At 35.8% G+C, this 19,880-nt stretch overlaps 2 protein-coding genes across 3 annotated transcripts in view; both read right to left on the bottom strand.

Moving 5' to 3' along the window:
* The window catches only part of CHIC1 (cysteine rich hydrophobic domain 1), a 37,345-nt gene extending 29,108 nt beyond the window's left edge, over positions 1 to 8,237 (bottom strand). Inside the window, exon 1 of one of the 2 annotated variants that reach the window (XM_065915764.1) lies at positions 7,824 to 8,237. In XM_065915764.1, coding sequence (XP_065771836.1) covers positions 7,824 to 8,119 — 296 coding nt within the window. In that variant the 5' untranslated portion in view covers positions 8,120 to 8,237. The remainder of the gene's footprint in view (positions 1 to 7,823) is intronic. The other variant, XM_065915763.1, reaches the window with a different exon arrangement.
* PIN4 (peptidylprolyl cis/trans isomerase, NIMA-interacting 4) overlaps positions 1 to 19,880 on the bottom strand; it is a 1,195,450-nt gene that overhangs the window by 60,176 nt on the left and 1,115,394 nt on the right. The gene's annotated exons all lie outside the window — the stretch shown is intronic.

The following is a 19,880-nucleotide window of genomic DNA, read 5'->3' as shown; positions in this document are numbered from 1 at the left end:
CAATTGTGTTCTTGCCTACCAGCAATTTTTTCCCTTAACTTTTACATTAGATATTAAGCACCTAAAATGAGTACTTAAATAATCTTTGGCACAACATTTTACTTAGTAGTTACCAGGAAAATGTTGAAATGGCTACTGCTAAATGATGAACATCTCAGCTCTGTTTCATAAGCAAGCCATTAAGTTAATAAGATCTGTGAGTTCACAGAGGTTAGACAAGCTCATCTACCCATTAGTGAGTGATCAGTGAGAGACATGAGTAAAGATGTGGAGTTTGTCAGCATTAGACAGAAGTATTTGAGAACTGCTGGCATTTTCACTCTATCAGGTTCATTAAATAAAGAGCCTATTATGTGTTTGAAGCTGACCCAGCTGGTGGTTCTTAACGATTTTATTTTATTTGTCAAGTGTCTGCAATGTCCCAAATTTTAATTTCTTGGGACAATTCTTTGCAGTAAAGGAAACTGAGGTAAAGAAAGATGGGTCTTCAAGTTGCTCTTCCACTTTTCTTCCTCTTTACACCTCTCACTGTCTTTAATTCTTTTGAAAATGGCTGTACATCAGCCTCTGAAAATCCTGCACAAATTTAAGTTTATATGTTTAGGTTGTTTAAGAAAACAACCTTAGGTTTAAGAAAACAGATAAAATGTATTAAAATTCTGCCAAAAAAACACATTTCACTAGAAAACTTTGCACTTGTAGTAACACTGTTTCTGAAGAAAGTGCATTGAATTCTACATGTGCATTGAACTCTACATGTGCACTGAATTTACTACACCAAGAAAAAAGAAAGTCTATGACATACAATTAAATGATATTTTGAAAAATTAAATTTCTTTAATCTTCCATATGGAAATATGTCTTGCTGCTTTGTAAAATGACTAATTACTATAGCTTCAGTATTCTCAAGGCCTAAAATATTATAAAATATTTACTTTATACAAATACAAATTAACAATGCTTCACTGTAATTTCTCAAAGACAGCTGTTTACAGAAAAGGCAACAATTGCAGTGCTATTTAACTTTTTGCATAAATGCACTGTTTGACAAATTTGGCTATCTGTTTTCAATTCTATATGTAATAACTTCAGCTTTTTTAGATTAATTTTAGTGAGAAATTTATATATCTGAGCATTGGTAAACTCTCATCTCTACTATTATATACCTCTACTATTGAGGGTAAATAATTATATATGTTAATAAAAATAAGAAAACAATGTCATGAGATAAAATTTTTCTTGTATTTCAATACACTGGATCCAAATATTTACCCTAAAAATATCAAGAAGAAAAATGATAGATACTCAGATATATAGTATTTTTGAAACAACACTTACAAAAGACATTTCATTATTTCTGTTTTCTAAAACCTTAAATCTGTGGGAGCTAATTTAGCCATGTATGTATTTTTATTTGGAAAAAGATCATTAAATATCCATTTATGATCATCATCATCTCAGATTTGGAATTACAATTATTGTGGTAAGGTCATTTGACTTCTCAAAAACTATAATTCATTGATAAGGTATTAAATAACTCTTGTTAAGTATATTTAATATTAATTAGAGACTAGAGATCTCTTCAAGAAAATTAGAGATACCAAGTGAACATTTCATGCAAAGATGGGCACAACAAAGGTCAGAAATGTATGGACCTAAAAGAAGCAGAAGATATTAATAAGATGTGGCAAGAATACACAGAAGAACTATACAAAAAAGATCGTAAAGACCCAGATAACCACAATGGTGTGATCACTCACCCAGAACCAGATAGCCTGGAGTGAGCGGTCAAGTGGGCCTTAGGAAGCATCACTACAAACAAAGCTAGTGGAGATGATGGAATTCCAGCTGAGCTATTTCAAATCCTAAAAAGATGACACTATGAAAGTGTTGCACTCAATATGCCAGCAAATTTGGAAAACTCAGCAGTGGCCACAGGACTGGAAAAGGTCAGTTTTCATTCCAATCCCAAAGAAAGGCAATGCCAAAGAATGTTCAAACTACCGCACAATTGCACTCATCATACACCCTAGCAAAGTAATGGTCAAAATTCTCCAAGTTAGACTTCAACAGTACATGAACTGAGAACTTCCAGATGTTCAAGCTGGATTTAGAAAAGGCAGAGGAACCAGAGATCAAATTGTTAACATCTGTTGGATCATAGAAAAACCAAGAGAATTCCAGAAAAACAACTACTTCTGATTCATTGACTACACTAAAGCCTTTGACTACATGGATCACAACAAACTGTGGAAAATTCTTAAAGAGATGGGACTACCAGACCACCTTACCTGTCTCCTGAGAAATCTGTATCATGTCAAGAAGCAACAGTTAGAAACGGACATGGAAAAATGGACTGGTTACAAATTGGGAAAGGAATATGTCAAGGTTGTATATTGTTACCTTGTTTATTTAACTTAAATGCAGAGTACATCATGTGAAATGCCAGGCTGAATGAAGCACAAGCTGGAATCAAGATTGCTGGGAGAAAGATCAATAACCTCAGATACGCAGATGACACCACCCTTGTGACAGAAAGTGAAGAGGAACTAAAGAGTCTCTTGATGAAAATGAAAGAGGAGAGTGAAGAAGCTGACTTAAACTCAACATTCAAAAAACAAAGATCATGGCATCCGGTCCCATCACTTCATGGCAAATAGATGGGGAAACAATGGAACAGTGACAGATTTTATTTTCGTGGGCTCCAAAATCACTGCAGATGGTAACTGCAGCCATGAAATTAAAAGATGCTTGCTCCTTGGAAGAAAAGCTATGACCAACTTAGACAGCATATTAAAATGCAGAGACATTACTTTGCTGACAAAGGTCCATGTAGTCAAAGCTATAGTTTTTCCAGTAGTCATGTATGTATGTGAGAGTTGAACCATAAAGAAAACTGAGTGCCAAAGAATTGATGCTTTTGAGATGTGGTGTTGGAGAAGACTCTTGAGAGTCTCTTGGACTACCAGGAGATCAAATCAGTCAATCCTAAAGGGAATCAGTCCTGAATATTCATCGGAAGGACTGATGCTGAAGCTGAAGCTCCAATACTATGGCCACCTGATGTGAACAACTGACTCATTGGAAAAGCCCCTGATGCTGGGAAACATTGAGGGCAGGAGGAGAAAAGGCCAACAGAGGATGAGATGGTTGGATGGCATCACCAACTCTATGGACATGAGTTTGAGCAAGCTCCAGGAGTTGGTGGACAGGGAAGCCTGGTGTGCTGCAGTCTATGGAGTCACAAAGAGTTGGACACAACTGAGTGACTCAACTGACTGACTGATCTTATTAAAATAATAAAACCAATGTGTAAAGGTGATATAAGTAGACAGGGTATTTGGACACAGAGGGTCTTGCTCAACAAAGCTTTCAGAGGTAAGGCCATGCCATACCCTTCCCCTGAACTCCCCAATCTGGTAGTATTTTTGTATCGATGCTTGGAAACATAACTACTCTCCAGAGGATGATTCTACTAACTAATACTTGTTGAGGGCCTATAATACAGCACACACTATGGTGAGCATACTGAGTTTTACTAAAAGAACTAATATTTATTCAACTTACTTTTACTGTCTACTTCAGGGTAGGCACTGTGGTAGGCACTGAAAATTCAGAGGGAACCAGTGATTATCCTGCCATTTCAGCTTCCAATTTAGCAGGGGCAGAGAAGACTTACAGGAAGTGGTAACCACATGTGGGGTAAGAATGGTGGGTGGTGGAATTCTAGATGAAGGCCCCAGCTTGAGCAGAGGCAGAGAGATAAGAAATAGCATGCTATGAATAAGAAAATACAACAGTAAAGGGAAATGTCAGGATATTAGGCTGATGGATAGGCAGGGTCCAGTCATATATTCCATGTTTTAGAGCTTAGACTTGATCCTACAGATGAAGAGAAAACCACAAGAGTCTTAAACAGGAAAGTGGTGTCCATTTAGCAGCAGACTGAGGGATGGATGTGGAGGTGATAAGGTGAAGACAAGATGATAAGTAGAGTGGTAAAGGGGGCTTGAATCAGGGAAGTAAGTGGTGGTAGGGAGGAAAAGAAGAAAATTTTAAGCCATATATTGTTTATACCCACTGATTTCTTAGATATGAGAAGACTGAATGGGGAAGATGAACCACTCGCCAGATTTAACTGATTTGGAGAACTCATAAATAGAAGGAATTTTTTGAGGGGTTGGGATGGGGTTGTGAGGATATGTGGCAGGAGAGGGGAGGATGAGTTCTGTTTTGAATACATTGAATTTAAGATGTCAGTGAGTCATTAGGTGAGGAAGCCCATATAAGAGTCTTAGCAGAGTCTGGTATAGCAATACATATTTGGGAGACAATAGATAACTGAAACCACGGGAACCAAGATGAGACCACCTATCTAGATAGAGTAGGGAATGAGAATAGTGGGATGAAAACAAAACCCTGGAGATCAAAGGAGGAAGAAAAGCCGATGAATGAGACAGTTCAGAAACAACCAGAAAAATATAAGGAGACCAGGGAGAGTAAAGTAGCCAAGAAATTCCAAATTTGTTTGGCTGGTAAATGTTTTATTTTGTTTTTTAACAGAATTTGAAACCATTAGGCAAAACACATACCTTCCAGTTCTACTAAGGCCCATCATCACTCAAGCTGCACCATTTTCTGTGACCTGTCTTGCCTCTGAAGGCCTGTGTGTTTGTGACCCCTGGAGTAAAAGCCTCTGAGAAAGAGAGAGTCATTGTAAATCTCATATGCAATACAGAGGACCAAAAAGATAGAAAATGGAAGATGCCCATTAATTTAGCAACAGGAAGGTCATGATGATCTTAATGATGCCAGTTTGTCTGAGGTCATGGTGACAGAATCCAGGTAACAGAAGGGTGAAGAGGAAATAGATATGGTGAATGTAGCTACTCTTAAGAAATCTGGAGAAAGAAAAGAGATTAGACAGTAGCTAATGGGGAACATAGGTCTAAGAAGGCTACTTTATTTTTAAAGAATTAGAGAGATTCTGAATACAGTTATAGGCTGAGCTAACAGAGGCCAAGTGAGGTAGTAGTATAGAGAGGGGGGCTGCCTGGGAGGAGGTTGCAAAAGAAGGTTTTGGAAGGCATCAGTGGAGGGGTGAGCTCTGAACAAGTGAAGGGACTCCTTGACCTCTGAGAGTGGAGAAGGAGAGCACAAAATTCAAACCTACTTAAGATCCGATGCAGGTTTTTCAGCAGGAAAGTGACATTTTAAACTGTGTTTTAAGAAAATTAATTTGGCATAAGCATCCAGATGGATTGGAGTGGGAAGAGGCAACAGACTGTGGCTGCAATTCAAGAAGATGGTGACCCAAACTAGCAAAGTGCCAGTAGAAATGGAGAAAAATGAATAATCTAATAGACCTTTTAAAAGGCATGAAGACATAATTCTGGGACAGACTGGCAATGGACAATTCAAGGAGAAGGAAGAGTTAAAAATGACTCAAGGACTTGAAGTATTACCCGGGAAGATTGGAATGGTAGTATCAGAGTCAGTAATGGGGCAACTGAAATGCACAGCCAATGTCAGGAGAGAAAATATTAGGTTTAAGATATACTGAATTTGAGGTGATGATTCTCAAATTTTAAACTTTGAAAAGAAACAACATCCTCTAAAGAACAAGTGACTACACAAAGAATGAAAAAAATAAGGATGGGAGAGAATAAGAAATATTTCATTCAGATAGGGCAACTAATACTCCTATGTCAGAAAAAAATTAAACAAAGGCTGATATATTAGACATTTCTAAATTAAATTAACTATTTCCTAAGGACTTGACTTTATCTGTTGTAAGGAAGATTTTACTATCATAGAAAGATCAGTTTCTCAGATCCAGTAAAACTTTCTCCGAAACATTCAACCTTTTTTTTTTTCCTCCAAATCTCAGACATTTAACATCAAATGTTCTTTCTAGGTCACAGAACATGTACAACTAAATACTTTTCCAAATTATGTACATTGGTTAGCAATTCAAGTACTGGTTTGCTGCTTTTCAGGTTTTGCCTTTAATTAATGCCAACAGTTATTAAGAGCACCACTATTTCACGCTCTTTATTCCATAATTTTTAAGCTAGGAGGGACATTACACTTATCAAAAGGGCCTGAGCATGGCAAGTGTCAGTGCTTTGCTTTTAATTGAAAATAGATTTATAAGTACTTCACCATGGTTGTGTGAAGAGTAAAATGAAACCACAAATAAGTTTCAGAGAACTTAAATTCTGTTTTCTTGCTTGTTCTTTGTTTTCTGAATTTTAGAAAATAATGAGGGGAAGGAGTGTTGGAATATAAAATTATGGACTAGAATAAAAAGTCTTTTTCTGTTTAGTCACATGAAATAATCTGTATGAAAGTAAACTTTGGTGCCAGAATCATAATCAATTTGAGTAATAAATTGTCTCCATAGTGATGAAAGGAATCTAAGTAAAACTGTGCAGTAAGCTGGCATCTGAACATTGTAGGCTATCTGCAAAATTCTTGAACCAAGAAAAATTGTGTTAAAATCGCCTAACCAAATGGCAGATCTAAAAATCTCCTCACATTCTTCCACAATTTCAAAATCTTTCTTAATACTTTTCATGCAAAGATCACAAAAGTATATTACAATCAAAATACTCAACATGTTAAAATTAAAAGCTAACATGATGGGGGGAGGTGGTACATATTACATTATTTTAGATAATATGAACTCAACTGAAAGTCAAAGTGGTAGGTATCAAAATTATAGGCAACATGACTTAATAGGAAAAAATAGTCCTGTTTTTTAAATGCAGTAAATGACAGCATATTTAAGATGATGAACATGATATAATACTCAAAACTTCCAAGTATTTACAGTCCATTTCATTACATAAAAATGAGAAAGCACTCTTCAAAGCCCAGAAAACCACTGCATTTAAAGGGCTCTCTCCCTTTTAGTTTCTCAAATATGATCCAAGATTTCAATTTTTAAAAACTCTGCATAAGTTTTCAAAAAATCATTCTCAGCTCCTAGGGGATTGATGCCATACATATTTAATGTTTGCATATTTACTATTTGCACATACAAAATCTCCTGAAGGTATCTTAAATTATCTCAGAGGTAAAAGACTTTAGAAACCATCTAACTCCAAACCCCTCATTTTATGGATGGAGATATTAAGGCCCAGAAATAGAAAGTAACCTGACCAAGGTCACAGGGCCAGTAAGAAGTAAAGCTGGGACTAACATACAAGAGCCCTCACTCTCAATCTATTGCTCTTTCAACGTTTCATAGCTGCCTCTCAACCTGAACATCTAATTGTGTAATATGTCAGAGTGATCAACACACAGAAAGGATTACTGTATTCCTTTACATAAGGATTAAACAAAAGAATGGATGCAAATGTAAGTGAGTGGATAGTCTATAACGTTATTCACAAAATATATCCTGTTTCTGTTTTGAAGAGTCCAAGCCTCTGTCTCGTCACTTGTTACAGCAGTCACCGGGCTCCACTAGACACCAATCTTAACAGCAAAGAATCCGCTGCTACATCCTGCAGTTTAGACTATTCTCGCCAGCATACACAGAAGCAAGAAGACTCACCTCTACTCCAATCCCTTTGGCTCCGAGCCCCAGACTTCCCTGTCCTATACTCACTCTTTACCTGGTGTTGGTGCATCGCATTTGCATTCTCCTCACTTCCTTTACACCTATCTCCCTCAGTTTCTCCATTTAGACCAGATGTCCTTTTGTAACTGTATGCCTCAGTCAGCCCTCCCCCACACCACACGCCCCTCGATCGCTTCATTCCTCTGTCGCCAAATCTCAGCCTTTTCAAACCCCATAGCTCCCTCTCGCTTACACAGTGATGTGGCCGGCGCCCCGCACCAATACAGGGTCGGGGGCATATCTCCGAAGATGCTCTTCGCTCACTACCCGAGGCGGGGGCGGCGTTTCCTCCACCTGCTCCTCTTCTTCCTCCTCCTCCTCTTCGTTTTCTTCTTCCTCCTCCTCCTCATCTTCCTCGTCATCGTCAGGGCCTGATCCCGACGACGACGACGACGGCGACGACGACGACGTTGCCGCTTCTTCTTCCTCCTCCTCCTCCAGTTCCGAGATGGTGTCGAACTCCGCCATGTTGGGCAGCAAGATGCTCATCACGTGACCTCTCTGTCGCCGCCACCCTCACGGAGAAGAGTGTGAACCTGCTGAGGTGCAGAAAGAGGAGGGGGAACTTAATGCAGAGAAACAGGAGGGGTGTAGGGACTGGATTTAAGGAGATGCGCCTGCGTGGTGGGGTGGACGTGGCGGGGCGTGGGGGGGGGGCGGGGGCACAAGGGAGAGAGGAGAAAAATCAGTCTACGCTTGCGCGGCTCCAAGGGAAAAGGGGCGTTAGAGGTGAACTCCAGGGAATTATCGAGGTCCGGTATGCGGGTGCTGCTCTTAATACTGCTGTTTGGGCTTCTGCTGCTTGTCTCCCAGGGATGTATCTTCTGGTTTTACTTCCTACTAATTAATAATGGTATTATTACCCGCTTTGCCTCCAGTGCAGAGAAAGGATATTCTGTAAAAGAGAGGTTAGAACTTTGCCCCATATATCTTAAAATATTCACCAATCCGTTACGCTTGTTCAGCATTACAGTTTAAAAGACTTTTGCTGCAGAACTTTGCCACACCCTGGGAGGCATTTTTGTTAACATTTTACTGAAGGGGAAACTTTCTATTACTTCTTCTACTATGTAATACTTATGGAGGACTCACTAAGTGTCAGGGACTTTGCTAAGTGCTCTGTGTACATATCTCATTTAATGCTTCACAGCCCTATGAAATATGTACCATGATTTCATTTTACGCATGGGAAACCTAGATGAAGAGAGGAGAAGTAACTTGCCCAATGCTTCTGATTCCAGAAGCCCAGCACTGTTAACTAAAGGGCTATACTTCCTAAAGTTGTTTGGAGGGGCTTCATAGAGTGGTGCCTTTTGGGCATCTTGAAAGATGTTGGAATTTTGGAGTTTATTTTTTCTTTTTCCGTGGGGAGGAGGGAAATGGGGGGAGTAAAGAGAGCGTTCCAACCCAGGGAAACATCGATTAACATCATCCATTTTCCAGACATTTGGCTAGACTCTAACGTACAATATCTCAATTAACCGTTAAACAATACTGTGGGGGTAGGCATCATCATCATTATTTTATAGATGACAAAGCAGTCTCAGGAAGTTTAAGTAATGTATTAAGCTCTCTGGTGACCTTTTGTCTAAGATTTTCTTTTTCAAACACCTCCTTCCTTCCATCTGCTAAACGTTACAGAGATCACATATTTTGAGTTTCCAAACCATGTCTCAAACTATTTCATATTTGGCAGTAGCACAAAAATTCATGCCATAATCCAAGGATCATTAAGACAATAAAGTAACACAGCTACTAAGTAATAAAACAAATACTGTAATCCAGGTATTCTAATATCAGCTTCACTGCTCTTTCTGCTACAGGATGGCTGCATCCCAATTAGTTGGTGGGACTGAGGAAATAGATATAGCCAAGCCACACTTTAATGTAGGGTGAGTATTATATTAACAGTATAGCAGTGAAAACAAAGCATTTAGGCTGTCTGAGGGAGGAAGAAATTAGTTCTATGAAAGGAACTGATCAAATCATCATCATTATCAAGGAATTTGTGTTATTAAAATGGGAAAAAAACTTGTACTCAAAAACTTGATTATTTTGGAACTTTAAAAATAAGTTGCAACACTCTCAGCAAAAAATCTAGGTTTTTATAACAGAGAGAACTTTATCTACTAACTGGAAATTGTAATTAAAGATGGAATGTTAAAGAATTTTATAATAGACTTCTGTTATGTCTGTTATTTTGGGCATTGATAATGTGTCATATGTCATTTATCAGAGGAAAATACCTTAGACTTAAGATCAATATTCTGCACCAGTTCTCTTTCAAAAAGCAAAACAAAAACAAAAAAAACCCCACAGGCTATATTAAAAAAAAATTCCAAACATCTTATATTATCCATGAAAGTCCACTAAGTCAATCTCTAGAAGGAAGTATTGTGCTGCTGACTGCTTAACTGGTAGTTTCTTCTTTTTACCACTCAGGATTAGACTAGGTAGTGATATTTGAAGGGAAAGGATTATATGGAGTGTACTTGTGATAGGTATAAATGAGGTATTAGAACTATGGTGAAAGTGAAGAAATTAAGGCTGTGGGATATGGGAGGGAAGGAGAGGAACAGTGAAATTCCATAGTCAAGATGCAAAGAAGCCCCTGACAATCAGATGTCAAAAGGACAAAGCAGTTAAGAGAAGCGCTATGCTTTGAGAATCTCACAAGTATAGTCAAATCTGCAAATCTGTTTTTACTGCATATATGGTGGGCTGAAAAGGCATATATGATTTCAAGCTTAATTTGTTTTGCAGAACTATAGGAGAATTTGGAATTGGTCAAGCTGAGAAAAACACATTTTTCAGCAAAACACAAGAACATGATTTTCAAATGATACTTTAGCTGCCATCAAGGATAGTAAAGCTAGGAGTGGATGGAGAAGAAAGCACACAAATTCTGTCCAATGTGCTAAGCAGGGCATGGGGGTAATTGTGGCATCTGATGGCAGGGGACCTGAGGCAAGAGATCGGAGGTTTAAAACAGCTGAAACCAATTGCAAATTTGAAAAACAACTTTCTTCCTCCCTCCCTCCTTTTGTTCCTCCCTTCCTCTTTTTCTTTCTTTTTCTATTTAGATATTTAATTATTTAAGCATATGACTTGGTGATTTTAGTGAATTCACAGAGTTGTGCAGCTATCACCACAAACTACTTTTAGAACTTTTCTGTCACATTCAACAGAAATCACAGTCCCATTTTCAGTCATTCCTCACTCTCTACCCCAGCCCCAGGAAATAATTAATCTTTATTAATTATTGATCTTTAATAATTAATCTTAATTAATTAATTAATCTTTAATAATTAATCTTTTTTCTGTATAGATTTCTGGGCATTTCAAATAAATTGAACCATACAATACATGTTCTTTTGTGTCTAGCTTCTTTCACTTAGCATAATGTTTTTGAGGTTTGGTCATGTTGTGTCTTGTATGAATACTTCATTCCTTTTAATTGATGAGTAGCATGCCTTTGTAAGGATATGTCACACTTGGCTTATCCATTCACCAACTGTTGACATTTGGATTGCTTCCACCTTTGGATATTATGAAAATGCTGTCATGAAAATTCACATACAAGTCCTTGTATGAACATATGTTTTGATTTCTCTAGGGTGGATACCTATGGGTGGAATTGCTGGGACATATGGTAAGACTGTTTTGAATTTAAGAGAACTGCCAAACTATTTCCAAAGTTGCTTATTCAGTTTGCATTCCCACCAGCAGTGTATGAGGATTCCATTTTTCTCCACATCCTCTCCAACATTTGTTATTGTCTTTTCGATTATAGCTATTCTTGTGGGTGTGAAGTGCTATTGCATTGTAGTTTTACTTTGCACTTCCTGAATGACTAATGATGTTAAGCATTTTTTCACGTGCTTATTGTTCATTTACAAATGAACTTTCTTATACTTTCTTTGATAAAACATCTATTCAAAGTTTTTGGTCCATTTTAAAAAATAAACTTTAAGATAATTGGAGATTCATATACAATTGTAAAACATAATACAGAGAAGTCCCGTTTAATCCTGTACTCAATACCCTGAATGGTAACAACTTCCATAACTATAGTACACTATCATAACCATGAAACTAACATTGACACAATCCACCATCTTGCTCAGATTTCTAGTCATACATGTACTCATGTGTGTGTGTATTTAGTCTATACAATTTTATCACAGATGAAGGTTCATTTAACCACCACCATAGTCGAGATACAGAAGAGTTACATCACCACAAGGATACCACTTGTTATCCTTTTATAATCACCTTCTCCCTTTTCATAACCATTAAGCTGTTTACCACCTTTAATTATTATAGTTCCAAGAATATTATGTAAATTGTATCATACAGTGTGTGACCTTTGGACATTGACCTTTTTCACTCATTATACTTCTGAGAATCATCTAGGTTATTGAGTACATCAATGGTTCATTCCTTTTTATTGCTGTGTATTATTCCACAGTATGACTGTACAGCAGTTTGTTTACTTATTCACCAACTATTGTTTCCCCACATTTTAAATATTGTAAGTAAAACTACTATGAACATTTGTGTATAGCTTTTTCCTTCTTGAGACTTTGGTTGTTTGTTTACATATTATTGGGTTATAAGGTACTCATTCTTTATTCTAGATAGAAATTATTTGTCAGATATATGGTGTACAAATGTTTTCTCCCAGCCTGTGGTTTGCCTTTTCATGTTGTTAATGGTGTCTTTTGAACTAAAAAAGTTTAAAATTTTGATGAAATTCAATTTATCAATTTTTCTTTTAACACTTGTGCCTTTGATGATATATCTAAGAAATTTTTGCCTAGTGCACTGTCAAGAAATGTGATCTTTGTTTACTTCTAAAAGTTTTTCTAACTATCTGTGATGAATTTTGAGTTCATTTTTGTGTATGGCATGTAGCATGGGTCTAAATTCATATTTTTGCATGTCCCAACACCATTTCCTGAAGACTGACTTTTTTTTTTTCCTGTTGACTTGCCTTGATACCTTTGTTGAAAATCAGTTAACCATAAATGTATGGGTTTATTCCTGGACCCTTAATTCTATTCAGTTCATCTATATGTCTATCTTCATGCCAGTACCACACCATCTTGAGTACTATAAATTTTGTTAAAATTGGAAAATGTTAAGTCCACCAAATTTGCTCTTTTTCAATAATATTTTGCCCTCCCCAAATCTTTTGCATTTCCACAAAAATTTTCGGATCATCTCATCAATTTCTTCTAGAAAAAACAAGTGGAATTTTGATATGAATCACATTGAATCTGCATATGAATTTGGGAATACTGGCAACTTAACAATGTTAATGCTTCTGATCCCATGAAGGTGGGATACCTCTTCATTTATTTAGATCCTTAATTTCCTTCAGTGATGTTTTGTAGTTTGCAGTGTACAAAATTTGTAATTTTTTTTGTTAAATTTATTACTAAATGATTTTGTCCTTTTTAATAGTATTGTGAATGGAATTGTTCAACTGATTTCCTTTTGGATTGCACATTGTTATGGTAATTGCGCATTGTTTATGGTAATTGCACATTGTTTATGGTAATACAATTTATGTTTTTATATTGTTGTGTAGCCTGTGTATGTGTGTCTACGTGTATGTGAAGGGAGAAGGCAATGGCACCCCACTCCAGTACTCTTGCCTGGAAAATCCTATGGATGGAGGAGCCTGGTAGGCTGCAGTCCATGGGGTCGCTAAGAGTCAGACACCACTGAGTGACTTCACTTTCACTTTTCCCTTTCATGCATTGGAGAAGGAAATGGCAACCCACTCCAGTGTTCTTGCCTGGAGAATACCAGGGATGGGGGAGCCTGGTGGGCTGCCATCTATGGGGTCGCACAGAGTCGGACATGACTGAAGTGACTCAGCAGCAGCTGTGTATGTGAAATCCTTAGGATTTTCTACATATAAATTGCATAACCTGTAAATAAGCATAGTTTTATGTGTTCCTTTTCTTCTCCTTCTTCTCTTCCTCCTCCTTTCTCTCCTCCCTCGCTCCCTTCTTCCCTCCCTTTCCTGCCTGATTACCTGGCTTTAAATTTACAGTAAAAAAATATTAAACTGAATGGTTGAGAGCAGAATTTCTTGACTTGTTCCCAATCGCAAGAGAAAATGACTCAGTCTTTCACTTAAAAAAAATTAATTTATTTATTTTGATTGGGGGCTAATTACTTTGCATTATTGTAGTGGTATTTGCCATACATTGACATGAATCAGCCATGGGTGTACATGTGTCCCCCATCCTGAACCCCCCCTCCTACCTACCTCCCCATCCCATCCCTCAGGGCCATCCCAGAGCCAAAGCAGTCTTTCACTTTTAAGTAGATGTTAGCTGTAGTTTTGTTTTGTTTTCGTAAATGTCCTTAATTAGGTTCAACAAGTTTCCTTCTATTCCTAGATTGCTGAATTTTTAAAAAATTTTAAATCAGGAATGGGTCTTGGGTTTTTATCAAATGCCTGTTCCATGTCAATTGAAATGATCATGAAGTTTTTGTTCATTATTCTCTCATATGTTTTATTACATAATATAATTTCTAGTCATGTTTTTTTTTTTGGCTGCCTCTCGTGGCATGTGGGATCTAAGTTCTCTGACTAGGGATTAAATCCGTGCCCTGCAGTGGAAGCATGGAGTCCCGACCACTGGACCAACAGAGAATTCCCTGATTTTCAGTTCTTAAACCCACTTTTCATTCCTGGAGTAATTCCCCTTGGTCTTAGTGTATAGTCACTTTTATATGTGGGTTGATTCAATTTCTTAATATTTAAATTTTTGCATCTGTCTTCATGAGGGATATTGGGCTCTATTTTTTCCGTGTGATATTGGTCTGGATTTGGTATTACAGTAATGATAGCCTTTTAGAATCATTTGGGGATTTTTTTTCCCTTTTCCTTTATTTCCTGGGAAAATATGTGAAGAATTGTTATTTTTCCTCTTTAAATGTTTGAAGGAATTCACCAGGCCTGGGCTTTTTTTTTCTTAATGGGTAGTTTTTAGTTACTAACCCGATCTCTTTGTTAAAAATCTATTCAGATTTTCTATTTCTGCTTAAATCAGTTTCAGTACTTTTTGTGTTTCTAGGAATTTATCTGTTTCTTATAAGTTGTCTGATTTGTTGGCTTAAAATTGTCCATAGCATTCTCTTATTAATCCTTTTAGTTTCTGTAAGTTTAGTAGCAATATCTCATCATTTACTGTTTTTAAAATTTTTTTATTTTATTTTTCTTTCTTTATTAATTTTTTTTAAATCTTTTGGCCATGCCACACAGTATGCAGGATTGGTTCCCTCATCAGGGATTGAACCATACCCCCTGCAATTGAAGCGTGGAGTTTTAACTACTAGGTGACAAGGAAAGTCCTCTCCTCATTCATTATGTCTTAGTAATTTATATATTCTCTCTCATTTTTCATGTTTTTCAATTTTGTTTGTCTTTTCACAGAACCAACTGCTGATTTCATTGATTTTAAACTATTTTTTCTATTATCCATTCCATTGATTTATGCAGTAATTTTTATTATTTTCTTCTTTTTGAATTTTTTTATGTTTAATTTACTCTTTTCTTCTGTTTATTAAGACAGAAAAGTAGATTATTGATTTGCAAGCCTTCATATGCATTATATTTACTCCTATTAATTTCCTTTTAGGGACTGCTTTAACTATCAGAGAAATTTTTCTCTGTGTGTTTTTGTTTGCATCTAGCTCAAAATATTTTCTACTTTCCTTGGTGATTTTTCTTTGACCCATTGGTTATTATGAAATGTGTTGTTTCATTTCCATATATTTGAGGATTTCCAAAATTTTGTCTCTTGCTGATTTCAGATTTACTCCCAGTGTTGTTTAAGACTAAAAATTGTGTGATAGCAGTCCTTTTAAATTTACTGAGACTTGTTTCATGGCCTGTCATATCATTTACTTTTGAGAAAGTTCCATCTACGTTCTGCTTTTGTTGGTTGGATTATTCTAAAAACATCAGTTAGGTGTACATTATAGTGCTCTTCATGTCTTCTATATGTTGTTCAGTCACTAAGTTGTGTCTGACTCTTTGTGACCCTATGGACTGTAGCATACCAGGCTCCTATGTCCTCCACTATCTCCCAGAGTTTTCTCAAATTCATGTCCATTGAGTCAGTGATGCTATCTAACCATCTCATCCTTTGCCACACCCTTCTCCTTTTGCCTTCTAATATCCTCTATATTCTCATTGATTTTTTGTCTCATTTTGCTGTTCAATTCTTAGAGTGGGTCACTGAAGTCTCCAAATATTATTGGTGAATTTTCCATTTCTTACTCATTTTTGTTAGCTTTTGCTTCATGTAGTATGGGGCTCCTTTGTTAGGTGTAACTATATTTTCAGACTGTATTTTAAATTGATCCTTAATAATTATATAATATCCCTTTATATCTCAAGTAAAAATGTTATTTTTTTTATAACTTTAGATACTTCAACTCTCTTATTGTTGCTGTTTCCATAATATTTTCCCATTCTTCTACTGTTTTAAAATTTTTATTGATATGTCATTTATATAAAACATTGTGTAAGTTTAAGATGTACAACATATTGATTTCATGAATTTATATTGCAATAATATTGCCATTGTAATGATAGGTAACACTTCTGTCATATCACATAGTTATCATTTCTTCTAAAGATGGGAACAATTAAGATCTACTCTCTTAGTAAGTTTAATATTTATAACACAGTTTTGTTGTCTGTAATCACTGTAGTGTATATTATATCTCTAGGACTTACTTATTTACTGCTTTCTAAGTATGTACCCTTAAACAACATCTCTCCAATTCTCAGACTCCAACCTCTGGTAACCACTATTCTACTTTCAATTCTTTTGTGACCCCATGGATCGTAGCATGCCAGGCTCTTCTGTCCTCCACTATCTCCCAGAATTTAGCTATCATACAGTAGTTTGTTTTTCTCTGTATGACTGATCTCAGCAAAGTGTATTCAAGGTCCATCTGTGTTGTTACAAATGGCAACAACACCAGATCTTCTTTATCCACTGAACCACTGATGGACACTTAGGCTGTTTCCATATTTTGGTTATTTTGGATAATACTACAAAAACCATGGGAATGCATATATCTCTTAAATAACTTGTTTCCATTTCCTCTGAATATATACCCGGAAGTGGGACTGTTGAATCATGTGGTAGTACTAGTTTTAGCTTTTTCTTGAACCTCCATATTGTTCTCCATAGAGACCAAACCAGTTTACAATCCTACCAACAGTGTACAAGGATTCCGTTTTCTCCACATGCTCACCAACACTTATCTCCTGTCTTCTTGGTAATTGCCATTCTTGAAAGTGTGAGGTGATATTGCGTTGTGACTTTGATTTGCCATTTCCTTGATGAATAGTGATGTTGAGTACCCTTTCATGACCTACTGGCCTGTTGGATATACCTGTTGGATTCTTTGGAAGAATCTCTATGTAGTTCCTCTGCCTATTTTTAATTAGATTGAGTTGTGTGAGTTCTTTATAAATTTTGGATATTAACCCTTTATTCAATATATGCTTTGCAAATTTTTTTTATTCTGTATTTTTCATTTTGTTGATTCTTTTTTTGTGGTGTAAAGCTTTTAAGTTTAATGTGCTCGCATCTGTTGATTTTTTATTGTTGTTGTTTGTTCTTTTGGTGTCAAATCCAAAAAATCATTAACACCAAAGAGATTCTTCCCTATGTTTTCTTTTTTAAATTATTAAGATATTATTGAATTACAATATTATGTAAATATCCAATGTACAACATAGCGATTCACAATATTTAAAGGTTACACTCCATTTATAGTTATAATAAAATATTGGCTATGTTGCCTATACTGTACAATATATCCTTGTAGCTTATATAATACATAGTAGTTTGTACCTCTTAATTCAATACCCTTATCTTGCCCCTCCTCCCTTCTTTTTCCACACTGATAACCATTAGTTGTTCCTTATATCTGAATGTTTCTTTTTTAGTATATTCAACTATTTTGTTTTATTTTTGGATTCCACCTATAAATGATATCATATAGTATTTGTCTTTCTCTGACTTATTTCACTTAGCATAATACCCTCCAAGTTCATACATGTCATTTCAAATGGCAAAATTTCATTCTTTTTTATGGCTGAGCAGTATTCCATTGTGTGTGTGTGTGTGTGTAAAGAAGATGTACTTCTTTATCTATTCATCTGTTGATGGCCACTAATGTTGCTTCCATATCTTTGCTATTGTAAATGCTGCTGTGAACATTGGGGAGCAAGTATCTGTTTGAATTAGTGGTGTTTTTTTGATATGTATACCCAGGAGGGGAATTGCTGAGTCATATGGCAGTTCTAATTTTAGGTTTTTGGGAAACCTGCATACTGTTTTCCACAGTGGCTGCACAAATTTACATTCTCATCTGCAGTGTATAAGGGTTCCCCTTTCTCTGAGTCCTCACTAACATTTGTAATTAGTGTTCTTTTTTGACAATAACCATTCTGGCAGGTGTGAAGTGATACTTCATTGTGGTCTTAATTTGCATTTCTCTAATGATAAATGATGCTGAGCATTTTTCCTGTGCCTGTTGACCATCTGTATGTCTTCTTTGGAAAAATGATTACTCAGGTCTTCTGCCCATTTTCCGATTGGATTGAGATTTTTTTTGATAATGAGTTGTATGAATTGTTCGTGTATCTTGGATATTAACCTCTTGTTGGTCACATCATTTACAAATATTTTCTCTCATTCCAGATGTTGTCTTTTGGTTTTATCAATAATTCTCTTTGCTATGCAAAAGCTTTTTACCTGTTTAAAAACTTTTAAAAAGTTTATTAAGTCCCATTTGTTTATTTTTTAATTTCTTTTGCCTTAGGAAACTTATCCAAAAAATATTGATATGATATATGTCAACATGTGTTCTGCCTATGTTCTCTTCTATGAGTTTTATGGTTTCTGTTCTAATATCCAGGTCTTTAAACCATTTTAATTTTTTACACGGTGTGAGGGAATATTCTAATCTCATTCTTTTACATATTGCTGTCCAGCTTTCCCAACACCACTTGTTGTAGAGACTGTCTATTCTGCATTGTATATTCTTAACCTCCTTTGTTATAGATTAACTGACTATGGGTACAGTTTCTGGGCTCTATTCTGTTCCATAGAACTATGTAACTGTTTTTGTGCCAGTACCACAGTGTTTTGACTACCATAGCTTTGTTTTTTTTTCCTCAAAATTGCAGTCTTTTGTGGTTCCATATGAGTTTTAGAATTATTTGTTCTAGTTCTTTGAAAAATGTCATGAGTATTTTAATAGTGATTGCATTATGTCTGTAGATTGCTTTGAGTGGTATAACCATTTTAACAATATTAGTTTAATACAAAAGCAGGGGATATCTTTCCATTTTTTGTATCATTTGCAATTTCCTTCATCAGTGGTTTATAGTTTTTAGGGTACAGGTGTTTCACCTCTTTGGTTTATTCCTAGATATTTTATTCTTTTTGATGCAATTTTAAATGGGACTGTGTTTTTACTTCCTTTTCTGATATTTCATTATTAGTGTATAGAAATCAAAGAAACTTCTGTATATTAATTAAGCAACCTTTCTGAATTCATTTATCAGGTCTAATAGTTTTGCTGTGAAGACTTTACTGTTCTCTATGTAAAGTATTCTTTTGCATGTGGAAATCCCAGTTCAAACAGGATACAATTTATCCTGTTTCCATTGAGTGTTCTTGGCACTTTTTCAAAGATCAGTGAACCATAAATGAATAGATTTATTTTCTGGACTCTCTCTTTCCTGTTTCTTTGCTCTATATGTCTGTTTTTATACCAATAGCATACTATTTTGATTATTATAGCTTTGCAATATATTTTGAAATCAGGCAGTATAATTGCTGAAACTTTATTCTTCTTTTTCAAGATTGCTCTGACTCTTCAGGTTCTTTTATATTCCCATATGAATTTAAGGATTGTTTTTTGCTATTTCTGTGAAAAATATTTGAGTATCATGGGTATTGTTGACATATTAACAAAATTAATCCTTCTGATAGATGAACACAAAATATATTTCCTTTTACTTGTATCTTTAATTTTTTTATCTGTGTTTTTTATTTTTCAATATAGAGAATTTTCACCTCTATGGTTACATTTATTCCCAAGTATTTTATTGTTTTTGGAAGTGCATGCATGTTCAGTCATATCTATTTATGACCCCATGAACTGTAGCCCACCAGGATCCTCTGTCCAT

The sequence above is a fragment of the Muntiacus reevesi genome, chromosome X (genome assembly GCF_963930625.1).
Source record: "Muntiacus reevesi chromosome X, mMunRee1.1, whole genome shotgun sequence".
Taxonomy (NCBI): Eukaryota; Metazoa; Chordata; class Mammalia; order Artiodactyla; family Cervidae; genus Muntiacus; species Muntiacus reevesi.
Note: the sequence above shows the minus strand (reverse complement) of the source record. Positions and strands in the feature narration are given on the sequence as shown.